The 26,531-nt window shown below is 33.3% G+C and overlaps 2 protein-coding genes across 2 annotated transcripts; both read left to right on the forward strand.

Annotated features, from left to right (window-relative positions):
- Nucleotides 1–7,854: 7,854 nt before the first annotated feature.
- LOC117915283 (protein ACCELERATED CELL DEATH 6-like) lies at nt 7,855–9,319 on the forward strand. Its single transcript, XM_034830836.1, has 3 exons — nt 7,855–8,046; nt 8,751–9,128; nt 9,245–9,319. Exons 1-3 carry the CDS (start codon nt 7,855–7,857, stop codon nt 9,317–9,319), a joined length of 645 nt encoding a protein of 214 aa, XP_034686727.1.
- Nucleotides 9,320–12,706: 3,387 nt separating this feature from the next.
- Nucleotides 12,707–14,664, forward strand: LOC117915132 (ankyrin repeat-containing protein DDB_G0279043-like). Its single transcript, XM_034830709.1, has 3 exons — nt 12,707–12,861; nt 13,336–13,865; nt 14,402–14,664. Exons 1-3 carry the CDS (start codon nt 12,732–12,734, stop codon nt 14,459–14,461), a joined length of 720 nt encoding a protein of 239 aa, XP_034686600.1. The 5' UTR covers nt 12,707–12,731; the 3' UTR covers nt 14,462–14,664.
- Nucleotides 14,665–26,531: the final 11,867 nt, after the last annotated feature.

Raw genomic sequence — 26,531 nt, forward strand, 5'->3', positions numbered from 1 at the left:
TGAGGCGAATACCCTAAAAATCTCAGCTCCATTGACATTCCAAATGGATGTGGAGACATAAAAGATATTAGGGTTCTATGCCACTACAACAAAAGTGATTTCGAACGAAACTATTGTTAAAAAATACTCCAAATTAACCACTACTATATAACTTTAGACATTAATTTTTATGGTGCTTTTACCCATAATTTTACACAATGATTTCAAATACTATTTGCAATAGGCTTATTGATCTAAAGCCATCTTCCAAAAGTAATACGAACTCTGAGCTGATTAATGAAAATAGAAATTCAAGGAAAATTCTCCAAATATGTTCAAATATCACCATGATCCGAAGATATTTTGTATAGAATACTAGTTTAGATGATTAAAGATAGTTTGTATAAAACATTGGTCTCCATTTTGAAAGATACATATTTTGTACGGAGAGAATTGGTGCTTGTTGGCTTCTTCTTTTTGTTTTTTGTTTCCTCTTTTCTTGACTTCTTGAGGGGTCCATGATGGAAAAGCTTCCAAATTCATTTTTGTCCATGATCTCCTGGTCCAAAATATTAATCAAATATAATATGTCCAACAAGATTAACGGATATGTTTAACCACATCCACATCCACATCCAAGGTAAGTTAGTAGATTCTTCACTGCACTGTAAAGAACTCAGTTGAAAGAGAAAACACATCCAAATCTTGAGCACTAAAATATTTCCTATTTTCCGATTTGCCTTAAAGTTTGAGCTTTGTTCCATCCCATATCTCCTACCTTTTCTTATAGTCTCATAAGGCAAGACCTAAAATATTTATGAAATATTTCTACCACATTAACTTAATCTATAAGGAAACATATTTCTATAATAAAACATATTTTTTATAAATAAATATGAATATATAAAATATTTTATACATTATTAATCTTTATTAAAGCAATATATACTAAAAAAGAATTTAAGACAATTTTTAGTATTTTCCATTCCTTGATTCAAATTTCATCAAATCAGTTTTCCATCTTATGGTGATATATAGTACATCAAGTTAAAGTGGCTTCATCTTTTTCCAATGCAACAAAAAAAAAAGTAGTGAAAAATAAATTGAATAGGAATGTTTAGCTTGAAAAAGGAAAAAGGAAAATAGAATGAAAGCATAAGGTAACAGAAAAAAAAAAAAAAAAAGAATCTTATTTTATTGTATATAAAAGTGAAGAAAAGAAAATCAAATTATGAGAAATATTATTTAACCAAATTTTCCAAACATTTTATTTAAAAAAAAAGAAGAAAATCTTTTAAAATTTTTCTTTCTTTTCTTTTCTTTTTATTTTTTCTTTTCCTTTTCCTTTTCCTTTTTTTCTCCCAAATCATTTTCTAGGTACTTTCAGAAACCAAACATAATGTAGAAGTTAACAAAGATAAATTTAAAGTTTAATAGCTTTAAATTATTTCACATTCACATAAGTGATCACATGACAAAAAACTTCCCCTCACAATTGACCTATCAAATACTTAGAATCTTCAAGATAGTTTATAATAGTTCAGTTGCAATCTCATGATTTTTCCAGTAATTGATTGGATTAATTAATAGTTCACTAGCTATAATAATTCAGTTCATTGGATTAATTAACAGTTCCATAGCTATAATTGTGATTATGTGAATGCTACTTGCAAGGAGCTGAATAGTTGTATTAGGTTTAATGAATGTGTTATTTTCTATACTTTTCGATGTTGGGCACGGCATTTCCTCAAAAGCCGAACAGAGTATTATATCTAGTAGGAATTCATGTGGTAATATTGTGGTTTAGGGTTTAAGATTTATTTATTTTGTTTGATTATTGACTTTTTATTTGATTATAGAGATATATTTAAGCTATGTTTGGTTCCTGGAAAGCTGTAGGGGAAAAACTGTTAAAAAAAAAAAGGATTTTCTCATATTTGGTTTTATTATAAAAAATGTTAAAAAAGTTAAATATAATTAAAATTATTAAAAATATATTTTTTTAAAATGATTTAATCTATATATAAAAGAGTTAAATCCGTAAAAAAAAATTAAAGAAATATATAAAAATAATTTATTAATTTTAAAGTTATTTTTTATTTTTTTTCATTTTTTCTTTTCTTCCACTTTTCCTTTCTATTTTTTTCCCTCACATTTTCCTTCAAATTAACTTTCTATGAATCAAACATAGTCTTAATTAACTTCATAAATACACCACAAAAGTAAGGAGATTCTTTTTCTTTTTCATTTCCTTCTCTAATATGCTGCTCTCATCACCACTTTTTGATTATTGAGACTGAGATCATTGAATGACTCAACAACAAGAATCAGTTGTCTGCTCCATTTGTTAAAAGATGGAACATTGGAACTCCTGGAATCTGGTACTGGAAATAGAAGCCATTACTTGTTCGTTTGTCCGACAGATTGGTAGGTTTAGATCTTGAGAACATGTGTCCATGAGGTTTACATATCAAGGGCCAGATTAAATCTGTATCTGAACTTGTAAATTTTTTATGCTTGCATGTGGATATGAACTTGTTGGTCCAGACAACTTTAGGACTAGTTACATCCATATGTGATATCTCATATTAGATGGGGGGAAAAGTTTCTAACATTACATAAATATAGACTCCTAACTTTATAAATGCGTTTTAAAGTTATAAAAGTCTTCTTAGGCCAAAAATGGATAATATCTTCACGTTGGGGGTGGATCATTACAAATAATATTAAAATTAATCTCTGACCCCAATGTGAGGGTTTGTTTGGCCCCTTGAGGGGTGTATATTTATTTGGCACGTTGTGTCTGTATGGAGAATGATTATAATATCTCACTTCAGATAGAGAAAAAAGTCTTTGACACTAATAAATATAGATTCCTTTTAATTTTGTAGAGAATTTTGAAGTCATGAGGATCCTTTAAACTCAGAGCGAACGATATATAAACAATGGGGAGTGATCGTTACATCATAAGTGTAATGTGTCCTTTTTTTATCTAAATATAATATAGAAACGTACTTCTTTTTATATCTATAGAAAAGGCATCATGAATCATATGATGCCATGTATATATTTTTAAATTTCAATATTTGTACCCTACTCTCATATGTTTGCTTCTTTGTACCTTAATCTCATTTGTTTGTATCACAAATCATATAGTGTCACATACATATTTTTAAGTTTCATTATTTGTACCCTAGTTCCATATGTTTGTACCTTTATACCTCAGTCTCATTTGTTTATACCATTTTTCACTAACCCACACTCACAAAACATATTTAACAGCCTAAGATTTTTTGGTGTGTATATATATATATACTTTCACCACAAAGAGCATCAAAAAAATTCTTTATAGCAATAAAAGTACGCTTGATTATGATTCATATTGTTCACTATCTAATAGCGTTAATCTTGTTAAATATAGTGATTCGGACAGAGACCTAGATGATTGAAAAAGTACCACCAATCAAGGATAAAAATATAGGAAACTAATAGAATACAGGTAATTGTATTCTACAAAAATATAAGAAATGTCATATGAAAAGTCTGGAAAAAAAAATTGGTGAAACAAAAATTGATTAAAACTTATAAAAATATTGGAAAAACTCAATGAAATGATAGTACAAACGATCATACATAAATTGAAATGGCTTTATTTAATAAAAGAGTTTATATATATATATATATATATATATATATATATATATATATATATATATATATATATATATAATTTGTGGCAGTTGGGTAATAATATAGTGTGCTTTGATAAAAAAAAATATAAATTTTGAAACATAATGTACTTTTACAAGAAATATGAATTTTGAAAATGTATGTCAAGATAAATATTTTATTTTATTGTATTCCACTATTTAAAACATATTATATTTCAATATTTATAACATATTACATTTATAAAGAAATTCAATTTTAACCCAAAAATATTTATATTAAAAAAAATGTAATTTATAATTTTAAAAAATAACAATTTTATGAAAACTTGTTTTTAAAAAATAGGTTACTTTTTTTAGAACATGAACTAATTATTTTTAGTTATTTCCATGTTTTGGAGCTATTTTAAAAATAGTTATACAAATATGAAGAATAATTAAAAATAAAATATTGCATATAAAAGTTATTTTAAGAAATATTTTAAAAACATAGAAAACAAGTTCTAAAACAATTGTTTATGAAATCTTTTTCAAAAACTATTTAATAAAAGTTGTTTTAAAGAAGTACCCAAGGAGATCTTATGGCTTTGTATGGTAATGGTTTTCGAAAACAATTTTCTATTCTCTAAAAACGAAAAACAAGAAAACATGTTTGACAACTAGAAAAAAAAATAATTTTTTTGTTTATAAAATATAAAACAAAGTGTTTTCATATAGCATCTATTAATTATTTTTATTTATTTTTTAAACTGTTTTAAAAATTAATTATACAGATATAGAAAATGATTAAAAATAAATCACTATATATAAAAGTCATTTTTAAAACATATTTAAAAATATAGAAACCAGGTTAAAAGCATTTTAATTCTTAAACAAACTTTTGTTTTACAAAATATTAGACAATAACTTTTAAAAATTGTCCTCAAAAACTATTTTTTTAGGACTATTTTCAAAAGTAGTTTTTGAACAAAGTCTAAGCCTTCCCTCCTTATCTTTGAAATAAATTCAGTGTTAAAGCAGAGCATATTGTTTAAGCCTCTAAGCACTTGCTTTATATATATATATAGTTGTTGAAAAATTTTAAAGAAAAAAAATAAAAAGAAAGGAAAAGTGAAAAAAATAAAAATAGATTTAAAATTAATAAATTATTTTTATACGTTACTTCAAATATCTCATTTCATTTATTTTTCTTCTTCTATTTAAATATTAAATTATTTAAAATTGTGTGAATTTTTAATTAATTTTAATTATATTTGATTTTCTTCCATAATTTTTATAATAAAATCAAACATGAGAAACTATTTTTTTTTTAAAGACATTTTTTTTCTTTTCTAGTTACTCTCCTTGAACCAAACATAGTTTCAATTATAGGCTTAAGTTCAAGGTGTATTGTTTTTTGTATTGGTATATCTTATGGTGTTATATTTTTTTTTTTTATCTATATTGCATAAAAAATTTTGACTGAATTATTTTTTGGTATAATTAATTTAAATACTTTTTTTAATTAAGTCTAAAAATAATTTGCTTTTAAGATTAAGACCGTATGCTCTTAAATTATCACCAATTTTTTCTTAATCACATAAGCCAACTTTTTATCACTTGCTTTTCCTTTTTGTTTTTTGTTTTTTCTCTTTTTGACCTTTAACTTTGTTACCATAAACAAAGTTGATTTCTTAATACAAAATAAACTCATATTCATTTTTTGAAAATTTTGGATAATCACTTACTTCGATTTTGTACAATTTAGATGAAAAATAAATTTACTATCAATTTAGAAATTTGTCTTTAAAAAATCCAATATATCTGAAATAGGTTCTATTTTCTTTCAATTTTTTCTTCTATTTCTCAACAAAATTGTATCTAAAATTTTCTTTAAAATGTGAAAAATTAAAAAACATTTTCGAATCTACAACAATGAAGAGAAATCTAATAAGAAATTGTTTAAAGCAGCTTCAATTGAATTTTGAAATTAATTTTTTTTTAAATAATTCCAAGTTATTTTATACAAAAGATAACTTAAAAATTAATATTTTAAAAAATAATTATAGATTTAGAAATAGTTTCATAATTATCATATTTGAAAACAAAAGTATTTTTTTTTCAAAAATATTTTTGTTGGTGGAGACCAACTGAATGACTTTATTTGGTCTATAGAAGCAGTGTCAAGACATTCTTTTTCTTTTTCTTTTTCTTTTTTCTTTTTCTTTTTTCCTTATGACAAAATATATGGTTTTTATTTTCATCTTCTTTTTTCTTTTTTTCTTTTTTCTTTTTTCAGGTGGAACCAGCTTAATTGTCAGAACATTTTTACCAACAAAATACTTTACATAATAAATTCTTAAGTCATCTTCATAGCTAATAGAATTGCCAAGCATCTCCTAAAATAAGATTTGGTGGTTTGGCTAAACTGTCTTCTCTTCAAAATTATTAATTTTTAAAATATTTTTATCTTACTTAAATAAAATAAAAATAAATGCAATAATTAATTTTATAAATATCGATTTTAAGACAAAAAAGAACGTCACCTGAATTAGAAGTAAAGAACTTGTATGGCCACCACTTCCTTTGGTGCGAGCCAATAGCAACCTGCTAAAGGCGTTTGCACCTGTTCCCTTAGCTGTAGCAATATATACAATGCCCAGGCCTCAGAGGCGGTGAAGACGACGGCTGTAGATCAGCTTAAGCACACCAATGGATCCATCCACCTCCAGCCATGCGTTAGAATTACAGAACCTTAACTCAGTTTCTAGTGGGAACCAGTTGAATGTCACATGCATGGATCCTGAAATTTACGTGGCTGCTGCAGAAGGCGACACCGATATCCTCGAGAGAATGCCTAGCGCTGACCTTCAATTCCAATTAACACCCAATCACAACACTGTCCTTCACATTGCAGCCCAATTCGGTCAACTGAACTGCGTTGTATGGATCATTCAGCACTACTCTACAGATTCGTCCCCACTGCAGTGCCCCAATCTGAAAGGGGACTCTCCCCTCCACCTTGCAGCAAGAGAAGGGCATGTAGAGGTCGTGAAGGCTCTTATCCGTGCTGCAAAAACAGTTTCCGAAAGAGATACTGAGAGTGGAATTGGAGCAGATAAGGCCATGCTGAGGATGACTAACAATGAGAATGACACAGCCTTGCATGAGGCAGTCCGGTATCATCATCCTGAAGTGGTGAAGTTGTTGATCGAGAAAGATCCCGAGTTTACATATGGTGCTAACTTTTCCGGCGGGACTCCTCTGTACATGGCTGCTGAGAGAGGGTTTAGAGACTTGGTGAAAATAATCATAGAGAATACTACTCTCATTCCACCGGCTCACACTGGCCCCATGAGGAGAACAGCTTTGCATGCAGCTGTGGTTTGCCATGACCCAAGTACGCATATTCTTTTCATCAATCTACAATATTCGTATGTGATTAACTTATTAACATTACAAGTATAACATATAGTGTTGAAGAACAATTTTGAACCTAGCTAAACAATGGGGTTAACCAAGTCAAAAGAATAATAATAAATGACATCTTTGCCATTCTCTCTTCAAACCCTTCTCTCCAGATCGATGGAATCTACTGTCTTCAAATTAAAATTTTAATCTTTCTCAAAAAATATTTTGATGTATTTGTTTGAGTATATATGCTCGACGGTTGATTGTTTCAGTTGCTTGGATGAACTGTTTGAATAAAAATTAAAATGTTACATTTCAAGTAGTCGAGTTCCTTTAAGGTGACATGCATAATAAAATTTGACCGTTGGAACATGGAGAAAATTAAGAACAGGATTTAATAAAGAAAACTTGTTTCATAATTTCTTAAACTCTTGTAACTTTTCTCGTTTCATTTTATATATGTATGTGTTGAACAGAAATGGTAGAAGAAATTCTGAAGTGGAAGCCAGATCTAACCAAAGAAGTAGATGAAAATGGGTGGTCTCCACTCCACTGCGCTGCATACTCGGGTTATGTTTCAATAGTGGCGCAATTACTTGATTAATCTGACAAGTCTGTAGTCTACCTAAGGGTAAAAAACTATGGCAACAAAACAGCTCTTCATATTGCAGCCACCCGTGGAAGGAAGCGCACAGCAAAACTGCTGGTGTCACGCTATCCAGATTGTTGTGAGCAAGTCGATATTAATGGAAATAATGTTCTTCACTTAATCATGATGCAAAGAAGATTTTTCAAACGCTTGATAAAGATTCCCTGGATGAATTTGGGAGCACTTATAAATGAGAAGAATGTTGAAGGACAAACGCCTCTGCATCTGCTTGCTGATTCCCAGCTGAGATTTCGTTCAGATTACATAAGGAACAAGAAAGTAGATAAGATGGCACTTAACAACCAAAACTTGACTGCTTTAGACATAATTTCATCGACCGAGGATTTATTTGGACGAAAGGTATGCCTGTTTAACTCTCGGTTAATTTCCCAAATAGCTAGGAATTGGTGCACATACAAGTATGCAAAGTATATATGTTGGATTATAATATAATTAGTAGTATACTATATTGATATTTAGAATGGTAAAACCCTTAATTAGATAATTAAGCCAAGCGAAATGGTGGTACATGTTTAGTGTTCAACAAAATAGATAATAGTACGAGACAAAAATATTTGACTGAAATTGAACTAGCCTTTTTATCACTTTCTGCTGCACATTTGCTTTATAACTAGATGCTCTTCATATAGAGCAAATAAGCAATGGATAAATATATAAAAGTAAGAATATGCAACAAACACCGGATTTTGATAAGAGTACGGTAGTTTTAAGAAATAATTTCTAAACTACCGTTGTGAAAAAAATAATTCCAAATCTACCGTAGTTTTTGCCAAGTAAGAGCAAAAACATTATTTCCTTTTAAAGTTGTCCATTTGGAAAACGATTTATATATATAAAATCATTTTTTGAAGATCCGATTTCTAAACTTTATTTTTAAAAAAATTTACATACTAAAATCATCTCTTAAAAAGACGATTTCCTAACAAATATATATATATAATAATAATAATTAATGTTCCGGAGATATCACCTCTTCAAGAAAACCGTTAATATTGTATCCTCCGTATATTTTCTCTAAAATGATTCGACTGATTGAATTTCAGGCTGGTATTGTACGGCACATGAAACGGGCCAAAGCTAGAGTTGGGCCTTTGTTGCGGCAGAAGACTATGAGCGAAAGCAAACGTAAGAAAGGTTTAGATGTATCTTTCTTAAAGAAAGCAAGTGATAGCCATATGCTAGTGGCCACACTCGTAGCCACTGTATCCTTCGCAGCAGGTTTTACACTGCCCGGCGGGTATAATAATAGTGACGGCACGCCCATGTTAAGAAAAAAGCTAGCTTTTCGAGCATTTGTTATATTTGATTTCGTAGCCCTGATGTCGTCTGTGACCGCTATATTGTCTCATTTTTATGGTGCACTGAATCACAAAAAGGCGCAGCTCGCATCATCACTAAGGCTCGCCTATTGGTTCACCAAAGTAGGTATAGGAGCAATGATACTAGCATTCGTGAGCAACATGTACACCATACAACCACGTCACTTAGGGATGACCTTTCCAGCTTTTATCATATTGGTCTGTGTTTGGGTTTTCAGCTTATTCATTGTGGCACGGCGTGGAATTCACCGTTAAGAATGCCCAAGCAAGATTATGTTGGAAAGTACGTCTGATTTTGGTAACTTCTTTAAAATTAATAAAATATTTTTAGTTTGAGTGAGATTTTGTTTTTATATTTAAGTAATTGATTTTTCTATAGTTTATCATTCAGATTTTCAATTTTGTTATATGTAAATATGCATTAAATTAAAGGTTGTGTGATATTTAAATAAGATCGATAAAAGTCAATAATTTTCTCTGTTGGTTATCTCTTCTCATGTTAACTCAATCTTTTCACTCTAGTGAATCGGTATGATATCACATATATGTCTGCTAGAATTTGAGGGTTGTTGCAAATCAATTATCAAAAGAACTTCTCATAGATATTGAAAATGGCATGTCAATATCCTGATGTGATTAACCAAATCAATTATTAAAGCAAAAAGGGGGTTAACCAAATCAAACAAAAGGCCCAAACAATCTCACATGCTAACGACTATAGAGAAAACCTTAAGGTTAACCATCTCCATGATTGTAAGAATTTTTTATTTGTAAAGCATTGGTACCAAGGACAGTTGTTTGGCACCAAGGAAAGTTGTTTGTCCATTTTCCTTTTGTCTGTTGTCTATTTACTTAATTTTCTCTTTTTCTTTCTCTTTTTTTTGTGTGGGGTGAAGTGAAGTAATTGTCCATTTAGCATAAACATTTGGACAAGCCTTTTTCATGATGGGATAAGGAAATGGGTGGAAAATAGTTACACAACTTGGCATAGTAATGTTTAAAGTAATTTTGAGATCAAGTTTAAATTTAGTCCCTAAACTCTCTTGCTTTTCTTTATAAAAATAAAAAATAAAAATGAAGGGATATCATCCCTAGCCAATTCTTATATGTCAAATTGGTTCTTCTTTTAAAATTTTATGTGCAATTGATGAAAAAACTCATGTGAAAAGTGTGTACACTTTAGCATGAAATTGTATATAATACGTTAGAATATGTCCAAATTTTTGTGTGTTGATCATATGTTTTCCATCCATTTCTAAGAAAAGAAAAAAAAAATTCTTAACAAAAAAAAAAACTCACATTTAACAATAGGGTTAATATTGTAACAACAAAATTAAAAGCTAGATTGAGACATAAGTGTGAATTCTCATCACACAAAGATGTTTTGATTGTATTGATCAGTATGGATAATATACGCTAAGAATAGGCTTTATAAGGTTCCTCATTGGGCTTAAGTGACTTGAGCCCACTAAAGGTTTGGGTCACTTAATCTAACCCAAAATGGGTCCAAATTAATTAATTAACCCAATAGGACATACTAATTAATCCATTAGCCCAATCCAGATTCCTTGTTCACTTACCATTATGTAACTTTACGTAATTACCAAAATAATCTTATGCACAAAAGTGAACATAGAATCAATCTAGTCCTCATAAATTGTGTCAACAAAGTATATGAGCTTGAGTGGGGACTATTGATAGGACAATACTGGCTCCCTCAAAATCCAATTCTAAAATTGATTCAACATCCCATTATACAAAATCAACTGCACTCTAGTACTTTTTGCAAATAACAACGATACACTAAGTGTTTGAGTCTGTAGCCTATTATCTATTGCATTCAGTCTCCCACTGAACAGATGTCTATAGTCTAACAAGCTAAGAACTATCAGCCTTTCAAGACTACCTCTACTATCTTTAAGTTACAAATCCTCATATTATGTATTCAACTAACATGTCTTGGCTCTTGAAAAACCTATATCAAGTTTCACTTAAGAATCTATTATGATCATAGTTTGCATGAACGCACGTCCTAGAGGTGTCCAATGGGTCGGACCATCCATTTTGGCTCGTGGCCTAGCACCCCAAAAGACCAGGTCAGGCTAGCACGACCCAATACTGTAGTGGATCATGTTGGGCTTAAGGAAACAGCTTGTCGGCCCATTGTGCTAATCCACTTAGCCCTTTTAAATTTCACTTTTTACTTTTTACTTTTTCATTTTTATTACATGTCAAATGTTTATAATACCCCTCTCAATAACTATATAACGACTAGTTTGAGGGGTAAAAAAGTAAATCAATGACCATTTTTACTTTTTTCATGTCAAATGTCTATATTACCCCTCCCAACAACTATATAACGGTTAGTTTAAAGGATAAATAAATAAATCACTCACTATTAATATTTTGATGTCAAATATCTATAATACCTCTCTCAACAATTATATAACGACTAGTTTTAGGGATAAATAAGTAAATGACTTAGCAATAATTCTCTATAAATACCCTTCATTTTAATTCTTTCTCGCACAATTCTCTATTCTCTCTCTCTTTATATTGTTTACAATTCTCTCTAATTTCTCTTTTCAGAATCCTCTAAGTTGAAGAATTATATGATAATTGAAATGTTGGTCGTTTCTTTTAAATCTATTAAATGTAGCTAATTTTTAAAGGTTGAGTAGTGCATATGATTGATAGTTGGGTGGGTGCCAACCTAGTTGGGATGTACTCAAATTATAGTGATGTAATTCTCATTTTTTTTTCTTCTTATTTTTTTCCATAAAAAACAAATTCAAATATAATTTTATTTCTGTCAAGTCAAAATGTTAAAGATAAATTACTATTAAATAGAACATGTTTGTTCATCCTATGATATAACTAAAAAATTTTAAATTTAAAATCTGATTAAAAAAAAAAAAAGATGCTCGGTCACGTGCCGATGTACAACTTTGTGCTGCAAAATATCATGATTTTTTTTTTCCCACTCGACTATTTGGGACCACATCTTTTGTGGGTGCATTTGGACCCGTTCCTTTTGCTGCTGTAATATAATGCTAAGAGGCGGTGGATTGTGGTATTGTGAAAGATTTGATCCAAGCAGAGAGGCTGTAGGGCTTAAGCACACTAATGGATCCTTCCAGTTCCAGTTCCACTTCCACTTCCAGCCATGGTATAGAATTGTAGAAGCCTAAATCATTTTCTAGATGGAACCAGGAGAATGTCAAATTCATGGATCCTGTAATTTACAAGGCTGCTGCAGAAGGCCACACCAATGTCCTCGAGGAAAGGCCTATCGCTGGCCTTCAATACCAATTAACACCCAATGAGAACATTGTCCTCCACATTGCAGCCCAATTCGGTCAACTGAACTGTGCTTTATGCATCATTGAGCACCTCTTTGCGAGTTCGTCCCTACTGCAGTGCCCCAATATGAATGGGGACTCCCCCCTCCACCTTGCAGCGAGAGAAGGGCATGTAGAGGTCGTGAAGGCTCTTATCCGTGTTTTTGCAAAAACAGTTTCCGAAAGAGATGCTGAGAGTGGGATTGAACCAGATAATCCCATGATGGGGATGGTCAACAAGGAGGATGACACATCCTTGCATGAGGTCGTCCGGTATCATCATCCCGAGGTGGTGAAGTTGTTGATCAAGGAAGATCCTGGGCTTACATATGATGCTAACATTTCTGGTGGGACTCCCCTATACATGGTTGCTGAGAGAGGGTTTAGAGACTTGGTGAACATAATCATAGAGAATACTACTCTCAATCTACCGGCTCACACTGGCCCCATGAGGAGAACAGCTTTGCATGCAGCTGTGGTTTGCCATGACTTAAGTAAGCATATTCTTTTCCTCAATCTACAATATTCCTATGTGACAGACTTATTAACATTACAAGTATAACATATAGAGTGTTGAATAACAAGTTTTAACCTAGCTAAACAATGGGGTTAACCAAGTCAAAAGAATAATAATAAATGACATCTTTACCATTCTCTTTTGAAGCCCTTCTCTCCTGATCGAATCTACCATTCCTTCAAATTAAACTTTTGATCTTTCACAAAAAATATTTTGATATATTTGTTTGAGTATATATGCTCGATGGTTGATTGTTTCAGTTGTTTGGATGAATTGTTTGAATAATTTAGATGTTGTATTCCAAGTAGTTGATCTAGTTCCTTTGAAGTTGGCATGCATGATCAAATGACGGTTGAAACCAGGGAGAAAATTAAGAACAAGATTTACTAAAGGACACTTGTTTCTTAATTTCTAAAACTCTTCTAATTTCTTTTTTCTTTTCCTCGATCAGAAATGGTAAAAAGACTCCTGACATGGAAGTCAGAGCTAACCAAAGAAGTGGATGAAAATGGTTGGTCTCCACTTCACTACGCTGCATACTTCGGTTATGTTTCAATAGCAAGACAATTACTTGATAAATCTGAAGAGTTTGTAGTCTACCTACCGGTCAAAAACGATGACAACAAGACAACTCTTCTTATTGCGGCCACCCATGGAAACAGGTCTGTCATGAGACTGTTGGTGTCATATCCAGATTGTTGTGAGCAAGTGGATGTTAAGGGAAATAATGCTCTTCATTTATTCATGATGCAAAAAGAAGTCATTCATGGCTTGTTAAAGATTCCCTCCTTGAATGTGAGAGCACTTATAAATGGGAAGAATGTTGAAGGACAAACACCTCTCCATCTGTTTGCCCATTCCCAACTGAAATATCGTCTAGCTTACCTAAAGAACAAGAAAGTAGATAAGATGGCACTTAACAACCAAAACTTGACTGCTTTAGACATAATTTCATCGGCCAAGGATTTATTTGGACGAAAGGTAAGGTTGTCTAACTCTTGGTTAATTTCCTAAATAGCTAGGAATTGGTGCACATACAAGTATGCAGAGTATATATGTTGGGTTATAATATAATTAGCACTATACTATATTGATATTTAGAATGGTAAAACCATTAATTATATTACTAAGCCAAGTGAAATGGTGGTACATGTTTAGCATTCAATAAAAAAGACAAGTAAGAGATAAAAATATTTTACTGAAATTGAACTAGCCTTTTTATCACGTTCTACTACACATTTGCTTTACAACTAGATGCTCTTTATAGAGAGCAAATAAGCAACGGATAAACCATAAAAGTAGGAATATGCAACAAACTCCACTATCTTGTAAAGACTAGGAGAATCTGAAAAGCAGGCACTGTAAATAAAAATATTAAGTAAATGCTTCCAACAGTACATTATGAGGCGCATTGAAGCCAAACTACTTCAACTGACATGGAATATGTAAAAGTAAAATCTTTAATAGTGTATCCTCTATATATTTTCTCTAAAATGATTTGACTGATTGAATTTCAGCCTAGAATTGTACGGCACCTGAAACGGGCCAAAGCTAGAGCCGGGCCCTTGTTGTGGTAGAACACTATGAGCAAAGACCAGGACAACAAAAACGAGGATAACAACGAAAGCAAACATGATAAAGGTTTAGATGTATCTTTCTTAAAGAAAGCAAGTGATAGCCATTTGCTAGTTGCCACACTCGCAGCCACTGTAGCTTTTGTAGCAGGTTTTACATTGCCCGGCGGGTATAATAATAGTGACGGCATGCCCCTTTTAAGAGAAGATATTTGTTGTGTTTGATTTCATAGCCCTATTGTCGTCTGTGATTGCTATATTGTCTCCTTTTTATGGTGCATTGAATCACAAAAAGGCGCAGCTCACATCATCACTAAAGTTCGCCTATTGGTTCACCCAGTTTGGTATAGGAGCATTGATAGTAGCATTCGTGAGCAGCATGTACAACACAGATTGGCATGAGTTGATGACCTTTCCTGTTTATATCATCTTCTTCTGCGTTTTGATTTTAGTCGTATTTGCTCTGGTGCGCCAAGTTCAACGTTTAAGTTCATGATTTTTCTATATTTTATCATTCAGAGTTTCTATTTTGTTATATGTAAATATGCATTAAATTAAATGTGGTGTGATATTTAAATAAGATTGATAAAAGACAATAATTTTCTCTTGATTCAAATTGTTACATTATGTCACTTCTTTTAAACACTTTATCCTAACATTGTGAATCTCATTCCTCATTAGCTTTTATTAGTTCAAATTGTCATCTTCTTAATAAGGTCTTGAGTGTAAGAAGTACACATGATTAGAGAATAAAACATTATAATCTTAATGTAAACAATTATAACCCATGACAAGGTTCTTTGTCAAGCTCGATATATGATTCTTATAAACATTATAATCTAATACGTTAGTTTTAGGTTGACAATTTGGTTCAATTTCTTACTATGATAGGTGCATCAAATTCAATGATTTTAGAGTTGATAAAGCATAAGGTAAATTGAACATTTTCTAACAACAATTAAATATTTTAAACTAACTATGGTTAGTTTCTTGGCATTCCGCGACCCTCTGGCCAACATGGATAACAGGGACAAGTCGACGCTCTTTGCTAGGCCGACTGTGATGCTTTGGAACTCACAAACCAATAAAATACCGTCCGCTTTAGGGAAAAGGACGAAGTTTTATAGTTGTTTTGAAATTCATCCAATCAAATCACGAGGGAGTGATAAGTACATGCTGGAGCAGGTGATCCAATCATGAACTGAGGAAAAACTATGTCGCAATTGGCAATACTGTGTACTATGGTGGGTTCAATGAATTTTATGATTCCTTTCCTGTTCTGGCATATTACAATGATCTTGTACTTTTTCCTTATTTATTTTTTAAATAAATTTAATTTAAATGAGAAACAGAACCTCTTAGTCATTTGATTCCAGCTATATTTGAGAATTGCTTGAAAATGGGCCTAGGGTGCCTAAGTGAACCTAGAGTGGTGCCAAAGTAGGCCTAGGGTGCCTAAATGGGCCTATGGTGCCCAAGTCTAAATAGGGCTGCCAAAAGTCACAATGGGGTTAGGTAAACCCCTCAACCAAAGTTTCTAAGGTGGCTTAGAAAATATAGGCTACACGAGTAGCAATGGGCCACCAGGAAATTGCTGTAAAGTATCGAACAAATACCTAATAGGATATGTGCTAGGAGAACAAAATGGAGGGTCTACCAATATGCCCCTCTTCGGTAAAGATCACGAGTGTAGGGAATGTGAGTAAAAATACGAATAATGAACTGAACAAAACGAACTATACCAAAAAACTAAAAGAAAAGGACTAGAGATTTTGTCCTAGCACATGACGAGAGTAAGCTCAGAACATGGGGTCGCAATCACAAAGATGGAACAACTCTATGTCGTGAACTCAAGGCTCTACGTGGAAAATAATGACTCTGGGTCATAGATGACAAAAACAACTCTAAGTCGTGAGCTTTGGGGTCCAAATGGAAAAGAAATGAATCTAGGTCATAAATGAGAAAAACGACACTTGGTTGTTAGCTCTAGGCTCTCTAAATGAAAAAAGAAATGACTTTGGGTCATAAATGAAAAACGACTCTGGGTCGAGAGCTTTGAACTCTAAATGGAAAAGAAATGACTCTGGGTCATAAATGAAAAATTGACTCTAGGTTGAGAGCTCTGGCTCTAAATGGAAAAGAAATGACTCTGGGTCATAAATGAAAATCGACTCTAGGTCGAGAGCTCTATGCTCTAAATGGAAAAGAAATGACTCTGGGTCATAAATGAAAAATCTACTCTAGGTCGACAGCTTTGGGCTCTAAATGGAAAAGAAATGACTCTGGGTCATAAATGAAAAAAAAATAAAAATCGACTATGGGTCGAGAGCTCTAGGCTATAAATGGAAAAGAAATTACTTTGAGTCATAAATGAAAATCAACTCTGGGTCGAGAGCTCCGTGCTTTAAATGGAAAAGAAATGACTTTGGGTCATAAATGAAAAACGACTCTAGGTCGAGAGCTCTGGGCTCTAAATGGAAAAGAAATGACTCTGGGTCATAAATGAAAATCGACTCTGGGTTGAGAGCTTTAGGCTCTAAATGGACAAGAAATGACTCTGGATCATAAATGAAGAAAAAAAATCGACTTTGGGTCGAGAGCTCTAGGCTCTAAATGGAAGAGAAATCACTATTGGTCATAAATGAAAATTCGACTCTAGGTCGAGAGCTCTAGGCTGTAAATGGAAAAGAAATGACTCCGAGTCATGAATGAAAATTGACTCTAGGTCGAGAGCTCTGTGCTCTAAATGGAAAAGAAATGACTCTGGGTCATAAATGAAAAATGACTCTGGGTTATAAATGAAAAACGAATCTGGGTCGAGAGCTCTGGGCTCTAAATGAAAAAGAAATGACTCTTGGTCATAAATGGAAAAATGAATTTGGGTCGAGAGCTCTGGGCTCTAAATGGAAAAGAAATGACTCTGGGTCATAAATGAAAATCGACTTTGGGTCGAGAGCTCTAGGCTCTAAATGAAAAAGAAATGACTTTGGATCGTAAATGAAAAACGACTCTAAATGAAAAAGAAATGACTCTAGGTCATAAATGAAAAACGACTTTAGGTCGAGAACTCTAGGCTCTAAATGAAAAAGAAATGACTTTGGGTCATAAATGAAAAACAACTTTAGGTCGAGAGCTGTGGGCTCTAAATGAAAAAAAATAATTGGGTCATAAATGAAAAACGACTCTAGGTTGAGAGCTTTGGACTCTAAATGGAAAAGAAATTACTCTGGGTCATAAATGAAAAAAGACTATGGGTTGAGAACTCTAGGCTCTAAATAGAAAATGAATGACTTTGGGTCATAAATGAAAAACGACTCTGGGTCAATAGCTTCGAACTTTAAATGAAAATAAAAATGACTTTAGGTCAAGAGCTCTGAGCTCTAAATGGAAAAGAAATGACTCTAGGTCATAAATGAAAAATCAACTTTGGGTCGAGAGCTTCGGGCTTTAAATGAAAAAGAAATTACTATGGTTCATAAATGAAAAAAGACTCTGGGTCGAGAGCGGAAAAGAAATGACTATAGGTCATAAATGAAAAATCGAATCTGGGTCAAGAGCTTCGGGCTCTAAATTAAAATGAAATGACTCTAGGTAATAAATGGTAAAAACAACTTTGGGCCAAGAGCTTTGGGCTCTAAATGGAAAAGATAAAGAAGACCAACTCAAAAATGGATGGGAAGCCAATGGGCTCAAAGTCGTATGCTCAAAATGCCAAGGGTTGGACTACTAGGTTTAGGAAAGGAAATATGTACTAGTATCCAAGGTGCTCACACTTCTGAAACTACTAATAAGCCAACCATCTGCTAAAATTAATGAGTCAAAAACCGATACGTCATGACAAACCTCTGAAAAATCTGAACTGAAAGAACTCTCTATGTCTCACAAGCTACTCTGGCGACAAACCTCTCGAAATCTTGAAGTGTGTATCGCAACTCATCCAAAAGCATATCTCAAAGTGTACAAAATAATACTGCTTGTCTGGATAACCCAATCCACAAAGTAATCAATGACGAAAGCAATCTATCTCATGAGCATTTGGCTAAAGGATACACCTATGCTCTTCGAATGAAACTTGATGCGATCCATGCCTATCTCAACAAATCCATGTAGGAAGGTCCTGATACAGTCAATTGTTGGAAGTCCCATACTAGTACTCAATCTAAAACCAAACTGGTTGTCGTCCCAATCTCAAGGATACTCAAAGAAGATGGGGAAATATGCCCCAATATAAGATCTAATGTCAAAGTCATGAGATAAAAAACCAACATCAATCATCCATCATCTTACCACCACGCAAACAAAATCTCATCAAGGAGAGCAATATGCCCCAGTATAGTATTTGATGTCGAAGTCATGAAGTAAACAACCAATAATGATCATCCATCTATGCACTGCTGCCCGAACACAATCTCATAAAGGAGAGGGGAATATGCCCCAATATGGATATCTGGTACACAATAAAGAACATTGCATCATCAACTAAACATCTGTCAATGTCAATCAATCACCTGATAACATTAACCGAACATCTCAATGATCGAGATCAAGGATAGCCACACAACCCAACCACGACTAAGGATCTCAGAGCAAAGGGGAAATATGCCTTAGTGTGGATATCTGATGCTCAGCAAAAAGATGAATCCAACATCATCAATCAACTATCTCCAGCTCAACAATAATCCACTAATCCATCTCAAAAATACACCATAAATGGAACCTAAAATCATGAAAACCGTCAATGAGCTCAACAATGCTCCATTATAATTGATATCATCTCTACTCTACTAGGGATCTCTGATCGGTGAAAATGCCCAGACTCAAAGAAAGTGTTCCACTAGGGGCTCATCTCAACCAAATGAAAGGGGAATATGCCCCTGTATGACAGTTGATGCACAGTATAATGAAAAGACAGATAGCATCAAATATCATCCATAAAATGAAGCAATCGTTCGCATCCATCACTAAATCATCTCTAAGCATCAAAGAAGCATCTCCCAAAAGAAGAAATAGGACAACGTCTATATGTCAACCAAATCCCAAACACCAACCTAAGTAGAGGCTGTCAAAGATAGCATTTGATCTCATGGCCTCAAGGTGGTCTTAAGACACAAGACGTAACATAGGCCAGAGCGATAGAGTGAAAGAAATGAAGGGAAACTATGCTCAAATACCTAATGATCAAACCCATACCCTTGTGTACAAGATGTAATGCATAGAAAAATCTCATGATCCATGGACCTGAAGGTAACCAAAGGAAATGTCGATGGTGAAGCAAGAGAAAGGATAAGTGGTCAAACCATCTATGAAACATGTGAATGATGTGAAGAAGTTATCAAATCAGAAAATGTGCATCAATATGTAGGAAATGGATAAAAGGTGGAACGAAGATCTGGAAAGAGGTGATAGGATACAAAATAAGGCAATGATAAAGTGGAATGAATGATGATCAGCCCATATCAGTACAATAAAGGAAAGTCATATCACCAATGATGGAATGATGGATAAGACAATGCTTCGGAGACCTTAGTAAAAGGTCACTCATCTTTCATACCTAATACATATCAACCATGATCCAAGAAGCATAGGATCTCATAGAACTCTCACATGAACCCTTGACACTCCTAATGCATAACAAGAGTGGCTCAAAGAGTGGAAAATCATATAAAAAACTCACAAGAACCCATAATGACAAATATACCCAATAAACAGACCTCAAAAGGTGACAAAAGTGCTAATGGAGCAAACTACCATACATAAACATATCATTGCGTTTATTTATTTATTACTTTTTTTAACTTTTTTTTTTGTGCACATGCTCTAATCATCAATAAATCGAACTCCAATGGGAAAGATATAAGGAATGAATGGACTCTCTCAAATCACTAAAGAATACATGAACCTCATCCCATGAGACAACCTCTCAAACTAAAATCTCTGAATCAATGCCAAATGATGAGTTGAATAGAGTGATATGACTGCCCTTTTTGCACCAAGATGTGAAGAATCATCAACCTAGGGAAGAGGAGAGATAAGATGAAGCAAATAATAATAAAAGTAAGAAAGAGAATGAAAATGGACTGATAGTAAAATAGAACAATCGGGGTGATAAAGAGATGGTAACAAGAATGAGAAGATAGGCCTATGAGTTTAAAGCTCATGAGACTTTCCTAGCAAAGCATGCATATACATTAAAGGGCCTCAAACCCGAGTGTAGAAATGGTAATCAAGGCTATAAGAAAGAAAAAAAAGGCTTTAATGTACCACGTGAAGCTTAATGGGCTAGCAATGGTCTAATATATATATATATAGAGGTGATAAAGTGCAAGGTTAACCAAAATGATGGCCACCCATCATGCGACCATGGTCTCAAATGTAATACTTCTTCAACTGATCCACATTGGTAGGGTCTGAGAATTGATTTCTATCTAGATATGTCAATCATATTTCCTCTCCATGGCCAACTCTCTAATGACAAGTGGTGTATTCCAAGTAAGTCCTTAGGGTCTCCTGGAATAGATGGATTTCCATGACCATAACTAGGCTAACATCGTCCTCAAACATATCATCAACATAAGCGAAATGCCCTAACATAAATAAACTAAATCTCTCCTAAACTCTCAATAATGAAAATCTCAAGCATATAAAGAGAGTGAACTATTTCTATCTAATCTATGCTAACCATCCAACTATTCTCCAATACGTCCATCTCATGCTTGTCATGAAGAAAACCATGTCAACCAAATCTCTTATCTTATAGAAAAACTAGCATCCTATATAAGAACTCTCATATGATAAACTTTGACCCAATATCCATTAAACTCATCATATGTATGATGTCACCCTCAACAATGTTCACTGGCTAACTGGATGGTGGGGGTGGGAGGCAATGAATCACACAACATCTCATCCTGTACTGGATGCTATCTATCTCACTCTCCATCAATCCTCTGGCTCAAACCTACTAATGCCTCCTAAATAGAGTCATGGTGACAGTAAGTCGATCAACTATATCATGCTGAGAATCCATACCTGACTACTTTGAAACCTTAATCAATCTATCTCCAACTTTGATCTAAGAAGTTGAATCGAAACCAAAACGAATAACACTTCTATAATGTATACAAGCATGGAAAGAGAAATGACATGAAGGAAACTCAGAAGAGATGGAAACACACTAATCATAATGCAGAAAGGTGGCTTAACGAAACTCAAATATATACCAATCTCTAAGCACACCAAAAGAAGACCATGAAGAGGATAACTAAACCCAATTGTGACCAAGGCAGCCCTGAAGGCCCACAGATGCACCCATGTGTAGGAGTAAAATCTTAATTGGGTCTAGGGTAACCTACAAGGTTGAGGCGGCTCTATAAGATAAAATGAGTGGTTTAAAGGATCCCTAGAAGAAGCGATCGTACCCTCTGGCGGTACTCAACCCTCTACACACCTCCAAGGAGATGGGGTGCTTCCATGCAAAGTGGTCATCACCTTCACACATGCACTTTCTCGCGTTCCCAGAGGGTTTCTTAATGGTGAAAGCTTTCTTATCTCTCAACACTCAGGGTAATCTAAAGTGCACACTGAAGGATGTGGGTGCATCTGAAAAATCCTAAATCTAAAGTGAGATAGTGAGATAGGAAAAAAACAAATCTTGGAGATGGTTTCTACACCTTCCTAATAGATGATGACCCTAAATCCTACAAAGAAGCTATAACTTCTCCTGATGCACCATTTTGGAAGGAGGCCATTAACAATGAAATCGAATCAATAATGTATAACCATACATGAGAGTTAGTAGATTTACCTCCTGGTGCAAAGAGTATTGTTTGTAAGTGAATCTTTAAAAGAAAGTTAAAACAAGATGGGTCCATAGAGAAGTATAAAACTTGTTTAGTAGCCAAAGGCTTTAAACAAAGGAAGGATGTAGATTACTTTGACAATTTGCCCCTATGACTAGAATATCATCAATTAAAGTATTGATTGCTCTAGCTTCCATTCATAATTTGGTGATACACCAAATGGATGTCAAGACTGCATTCTTGAATGGGGATTTGGAAGAGAAAATTTATATGGATCAACCTGAGGGTTGTGTAGTTCCATGGAAGGAGAAAAAGGTGTGTAAATTGGTTAAATCACTATATGAGTAAAAAAAAGGCTCCCAAACAGTGGCACAACAAGTTTGATCATGTGTTAGTAACTAATGGACATTCCATGAATGATGTTGATAAATGTATCCACAGCAAGTATGAGAATAACACATGTTTAGTCATCTGCCTTTATGTTGATGACATGTTGATCTTTGGAACTAGCCTAGAGGTTGTGTGTGAGACCAAGAAGTTCCTAGGTTCTAAGTTTGATATAAAAGACTTAGGAGAGGCAGAGGTGATTCTAGGAATTAAAATAATTAAATCACCTAATGAGCTTAAACTTTCTCAAGAGCACTATGTTGAAAAGATCCTAAGGAAGTTTGAACACTTTGATTGTAAACAAGTGTCAACTCCTTATGATCCCAACTCACAGCTAAAGAAAAATAGAGAACATAGTGTTGCCCAAATAGAGTATGCTCAGATCGTAGGGAGCCTAATGTACTTAATGAATTGTACCAGACCTGACATTGCTTATGCAGTAGGTAGATTGAGTCGGTACACCCAAAGTCCTAATCAGGACCATTGGACTATTGTTCGTAGAGTCCTCAAGTATTTGAGAGGCATCATTAACTATGGTTTGTGCTTTAGTGGATTTCCAAGTGTCCTTGAAGGATTTAGTGATGCAAATTGGATCTCGAATTCAGATAAGATGAAATCCACTAGTGGATATGTTTTCATCCTTGGTGGGAGTGCAGTTTCTTGGAAGTCTGCCAAGAAAACTTGCATTACTCGGGCTACTATGGAGACTAAGTTTATTTCCTTAGAAAAGGCAAGTTCTGAGGCTGATTGGCTTAGAAACCTCTTAGCAAATATCCCTTTATGGATGAGACGTGTCTATGCATTGTGATAGCCAAGCTGCAATTACTAAGGCTAAGAGTAAAATATTTAATGGGAAGAACAGACATATACGCCTAAGGCACAATATTGTGCGGCAACTGCTTGAAACAGGGGTTATATCCCTAGAATTTATGAGGTCAGAGTTGAATTTGGCCGATCCTTTGACCAAACCACTAAATAAGAAACTAGTGGAAGAAACATCGAGGGGGATGGGGCTTATGCCTATTACAGGAGTCAAGAGTGGTGGTAACCCAACCTATTAGAATGGAAATTCCATGAATAGGTTCATATGGGTAATAACAAATCACTTGTTGACTTGATGTGCTCTATCAACTCTAATTGTATGAGATTCCATCCCTATGGTGTAGATAGAGCGTATTCTGCATTGACTAAGGTTTAGTGTTTACTCTTAATGGATAACATATTCCTTATGGATGGTATGTTTAAATGCAGAACATACTTGATGGATTCACCTATATGAGAGTGAAGGTGGGGCTGCTTCCTATGAGAACTTAGGCAGGTTCTCTAGAGCTCTCATGAATATCCAGGTAGGGCGCATGACCTATTTGTACCAACCTGTTTTGTACAGCTTGTAGTGTAGTTGAGAAAACCAATGTGGATAAAAGTCCCTTAAGTTACATAAAGAAACACTGGTTCATAGAAATTTATTTTCACCATGTTTTGTGATTCAATACTTATTTGTCCTAAGACTGGTTCATAGCCTTTGGGCACCAGTATTGATGAATTGGATTCTTTTTCCTCCAAAAAAAAAAAAAAAATTACGTTTACACTCTATGGGGGATTATAGGAAGAGTGTAAATAATTTCTATTTCTATTTTTGGGAATTATTTTTAATTTATTTTATTTTATTCTATGAGTCTTATATTTTTGGGAAATGTCCTATTGAGAATTATTTTTTATTTTATTATATATATTTTTTATTCTATTAGTGTTATATTTTTGGGAATAGTCCTATTGGGATTATGCTAGTGGAGTCTCATTCCTTTTATAAGTAGAATCACCTTCCACTTTATGTCATCTTCTAATTATAAGTAGATTCCCATTGGGATTGTGTTAGTGGCCTATAAAAGCAAGTCACCCCTCTCTATACTTTAATACCAATTTTTCAGAGGATATTTCAAAGAGTTTTTCAGGGAGTATTTTCCTACATCTATTTGGAGGAATTTATTCAAAAACCCAAGTTGTACACATCTCGCTTACAGAATGCACCCAAGTGCACCGAGTTCGTCTTCGAGGAAGGTGGATCTATTTCAAGGACAATGTTTGTCACGCCTCAACCGATAAGTTTTTCTTTTTATTCATTCTGTTCTTTGTTTGTGTCTTTTGGGCTAGTCTTTTGTTTCCATACCCTTAAACTCCAACAATAACTCCACTATATCAGGGTGATTATACCACAATGCCTCGTGGAATGTTGTGTCTTCCTCTTTATTGGTCCTTAGCATCACTTTATCTGTTCCAATCCCACTCTCCATCTTTTTAGAACATGCATTTGTAGCATCGAAAAAGGCTACCACAACATCAATATCGCCTTCCCTGGCTGCAAGGTGAAAGGGAGTGTTGCCTCTTAGATTTGGTAGCTGCAACAGAGACGAACATAAAGGCAACCCAAGGATCCACCTAACACTGTCCACTTTACCATATTGGGCTGCAATATGGAGGACAGTGTTATATTTTGGGGTTCATTGGGGTTGAAGTTGAGCATCTGAGTACTTGGTCTTGAGGGTATCAGTATCGCCTTCATATACCGCCTTGTATAGATCATCATCCATATGAACGATCTCCATTTGGCTACCATCATCAGTTGTAACTCGGTCCAACATCTCAATGTGGCTTGAGGAGTCTAAGTTAAGGTTCTGCGGTTCTACACTTTGGTTGGAAATTGGTTGATCCATGTTTGGTCCTAAAGCAATACACTATATCTTTTCCATTTTTCTAAATCCTTATCAAAAGTTCCCTTTAAGCTCATGTCCATGATCATGCTCACACACATATATAAATCTTCTCAATAGTTTCCTCATTTCCTTTTTCTTTTCTTTTCTTTTCTTTTTTATGTCCTTTTAGAGTTGATATTGATGGGGTTGTGAAAAATGTTTTTCAATTTGAGTGTTTGTTTTGAAAAATTAAATTTTAAAAAAAAACATATAAAAAACTTTATTGAATGTTTTTTTTTTCTACTCTTTTTTATTTTATTTTTTATTTTTATTTTATCAAGGTTAGAAAAAAGCCAATGGCATTTAAGGATAACATGGTTGTCTCTTTCAATGGCATTTGAGGAGTTGCTTTCAAATTTTGTCCATATTTAGAGATATTTTATGTAGCCTATGTTCACATTCATAGATATTTTATAAAAAAGTTCATGAAGATGAGAGTTATTTGACCATATACAATTTTCTCTTTCTTTCTATAGATAAGATAATGTTTGGTTGTAATTTCATAAGTAATATATTTTTATTATTGTATTTTAATACAATAGTAAAAATTAAATAAAAAAAAAGTGAGAAACTTGGTGTCTCACATGTAAAGATTAGAAAGTAGTCAAAACTCATGAAAAGAATCATTGATTTTTTTTTTTCTTTTTATTGTTATATAATCATAAATATATTCTTCTATTTTTAAAAACAAAAATAAAACTAAAATTAAGAAAGATATTAGATTTTTTTGACAGAAAAAAATGTAATTACCTTCTACATCTAAAAGTCTTAAAAATAGCAGTATGAATACATATTGTTTCTCCTTTTTGGTAAAGACAACTGGTATCAAAGAAATTATGAATACATATTTCTTCCCATTTTTCTTTTTTGGTATTGTTTTCCTCTTTTCCATTTGATTGGCCTATTTGGTGAATGTCGCTAATTATTATTTATTTCTTATGTAGCATTTCAAATATAAATCAATATCAAATACTAATGTTGATAAAGACTAGGTATCTACCATATCAAAATGGTAGAAGTATATTAAGGCCCTACCACCTCTGTCAAGATATATGTGTTAGCCCTACTACTTTTGTCAAGATGTATGTATTAATATCCTTGAATTTTTATCACACAAATTAAAACAATAAGTGGAAA

This window comes from Vitis riparia, chromosome 5 (genome assembly GCF_004353265.1).
Source record: "Vitis riparia cultivar Riparia Gloire de Montpellier isolate 1030 chromosome 5, EGFV_Vit.rip_1.0, whole genome shotgun sequence".
In the NCBI taxonomy this organism is placed as follows: Eukaryota; Viridiplantae; Streptophyta; class Magnoliopsida; order Vitales; family Vitaceae; genus Vitis; species Vitis riparia.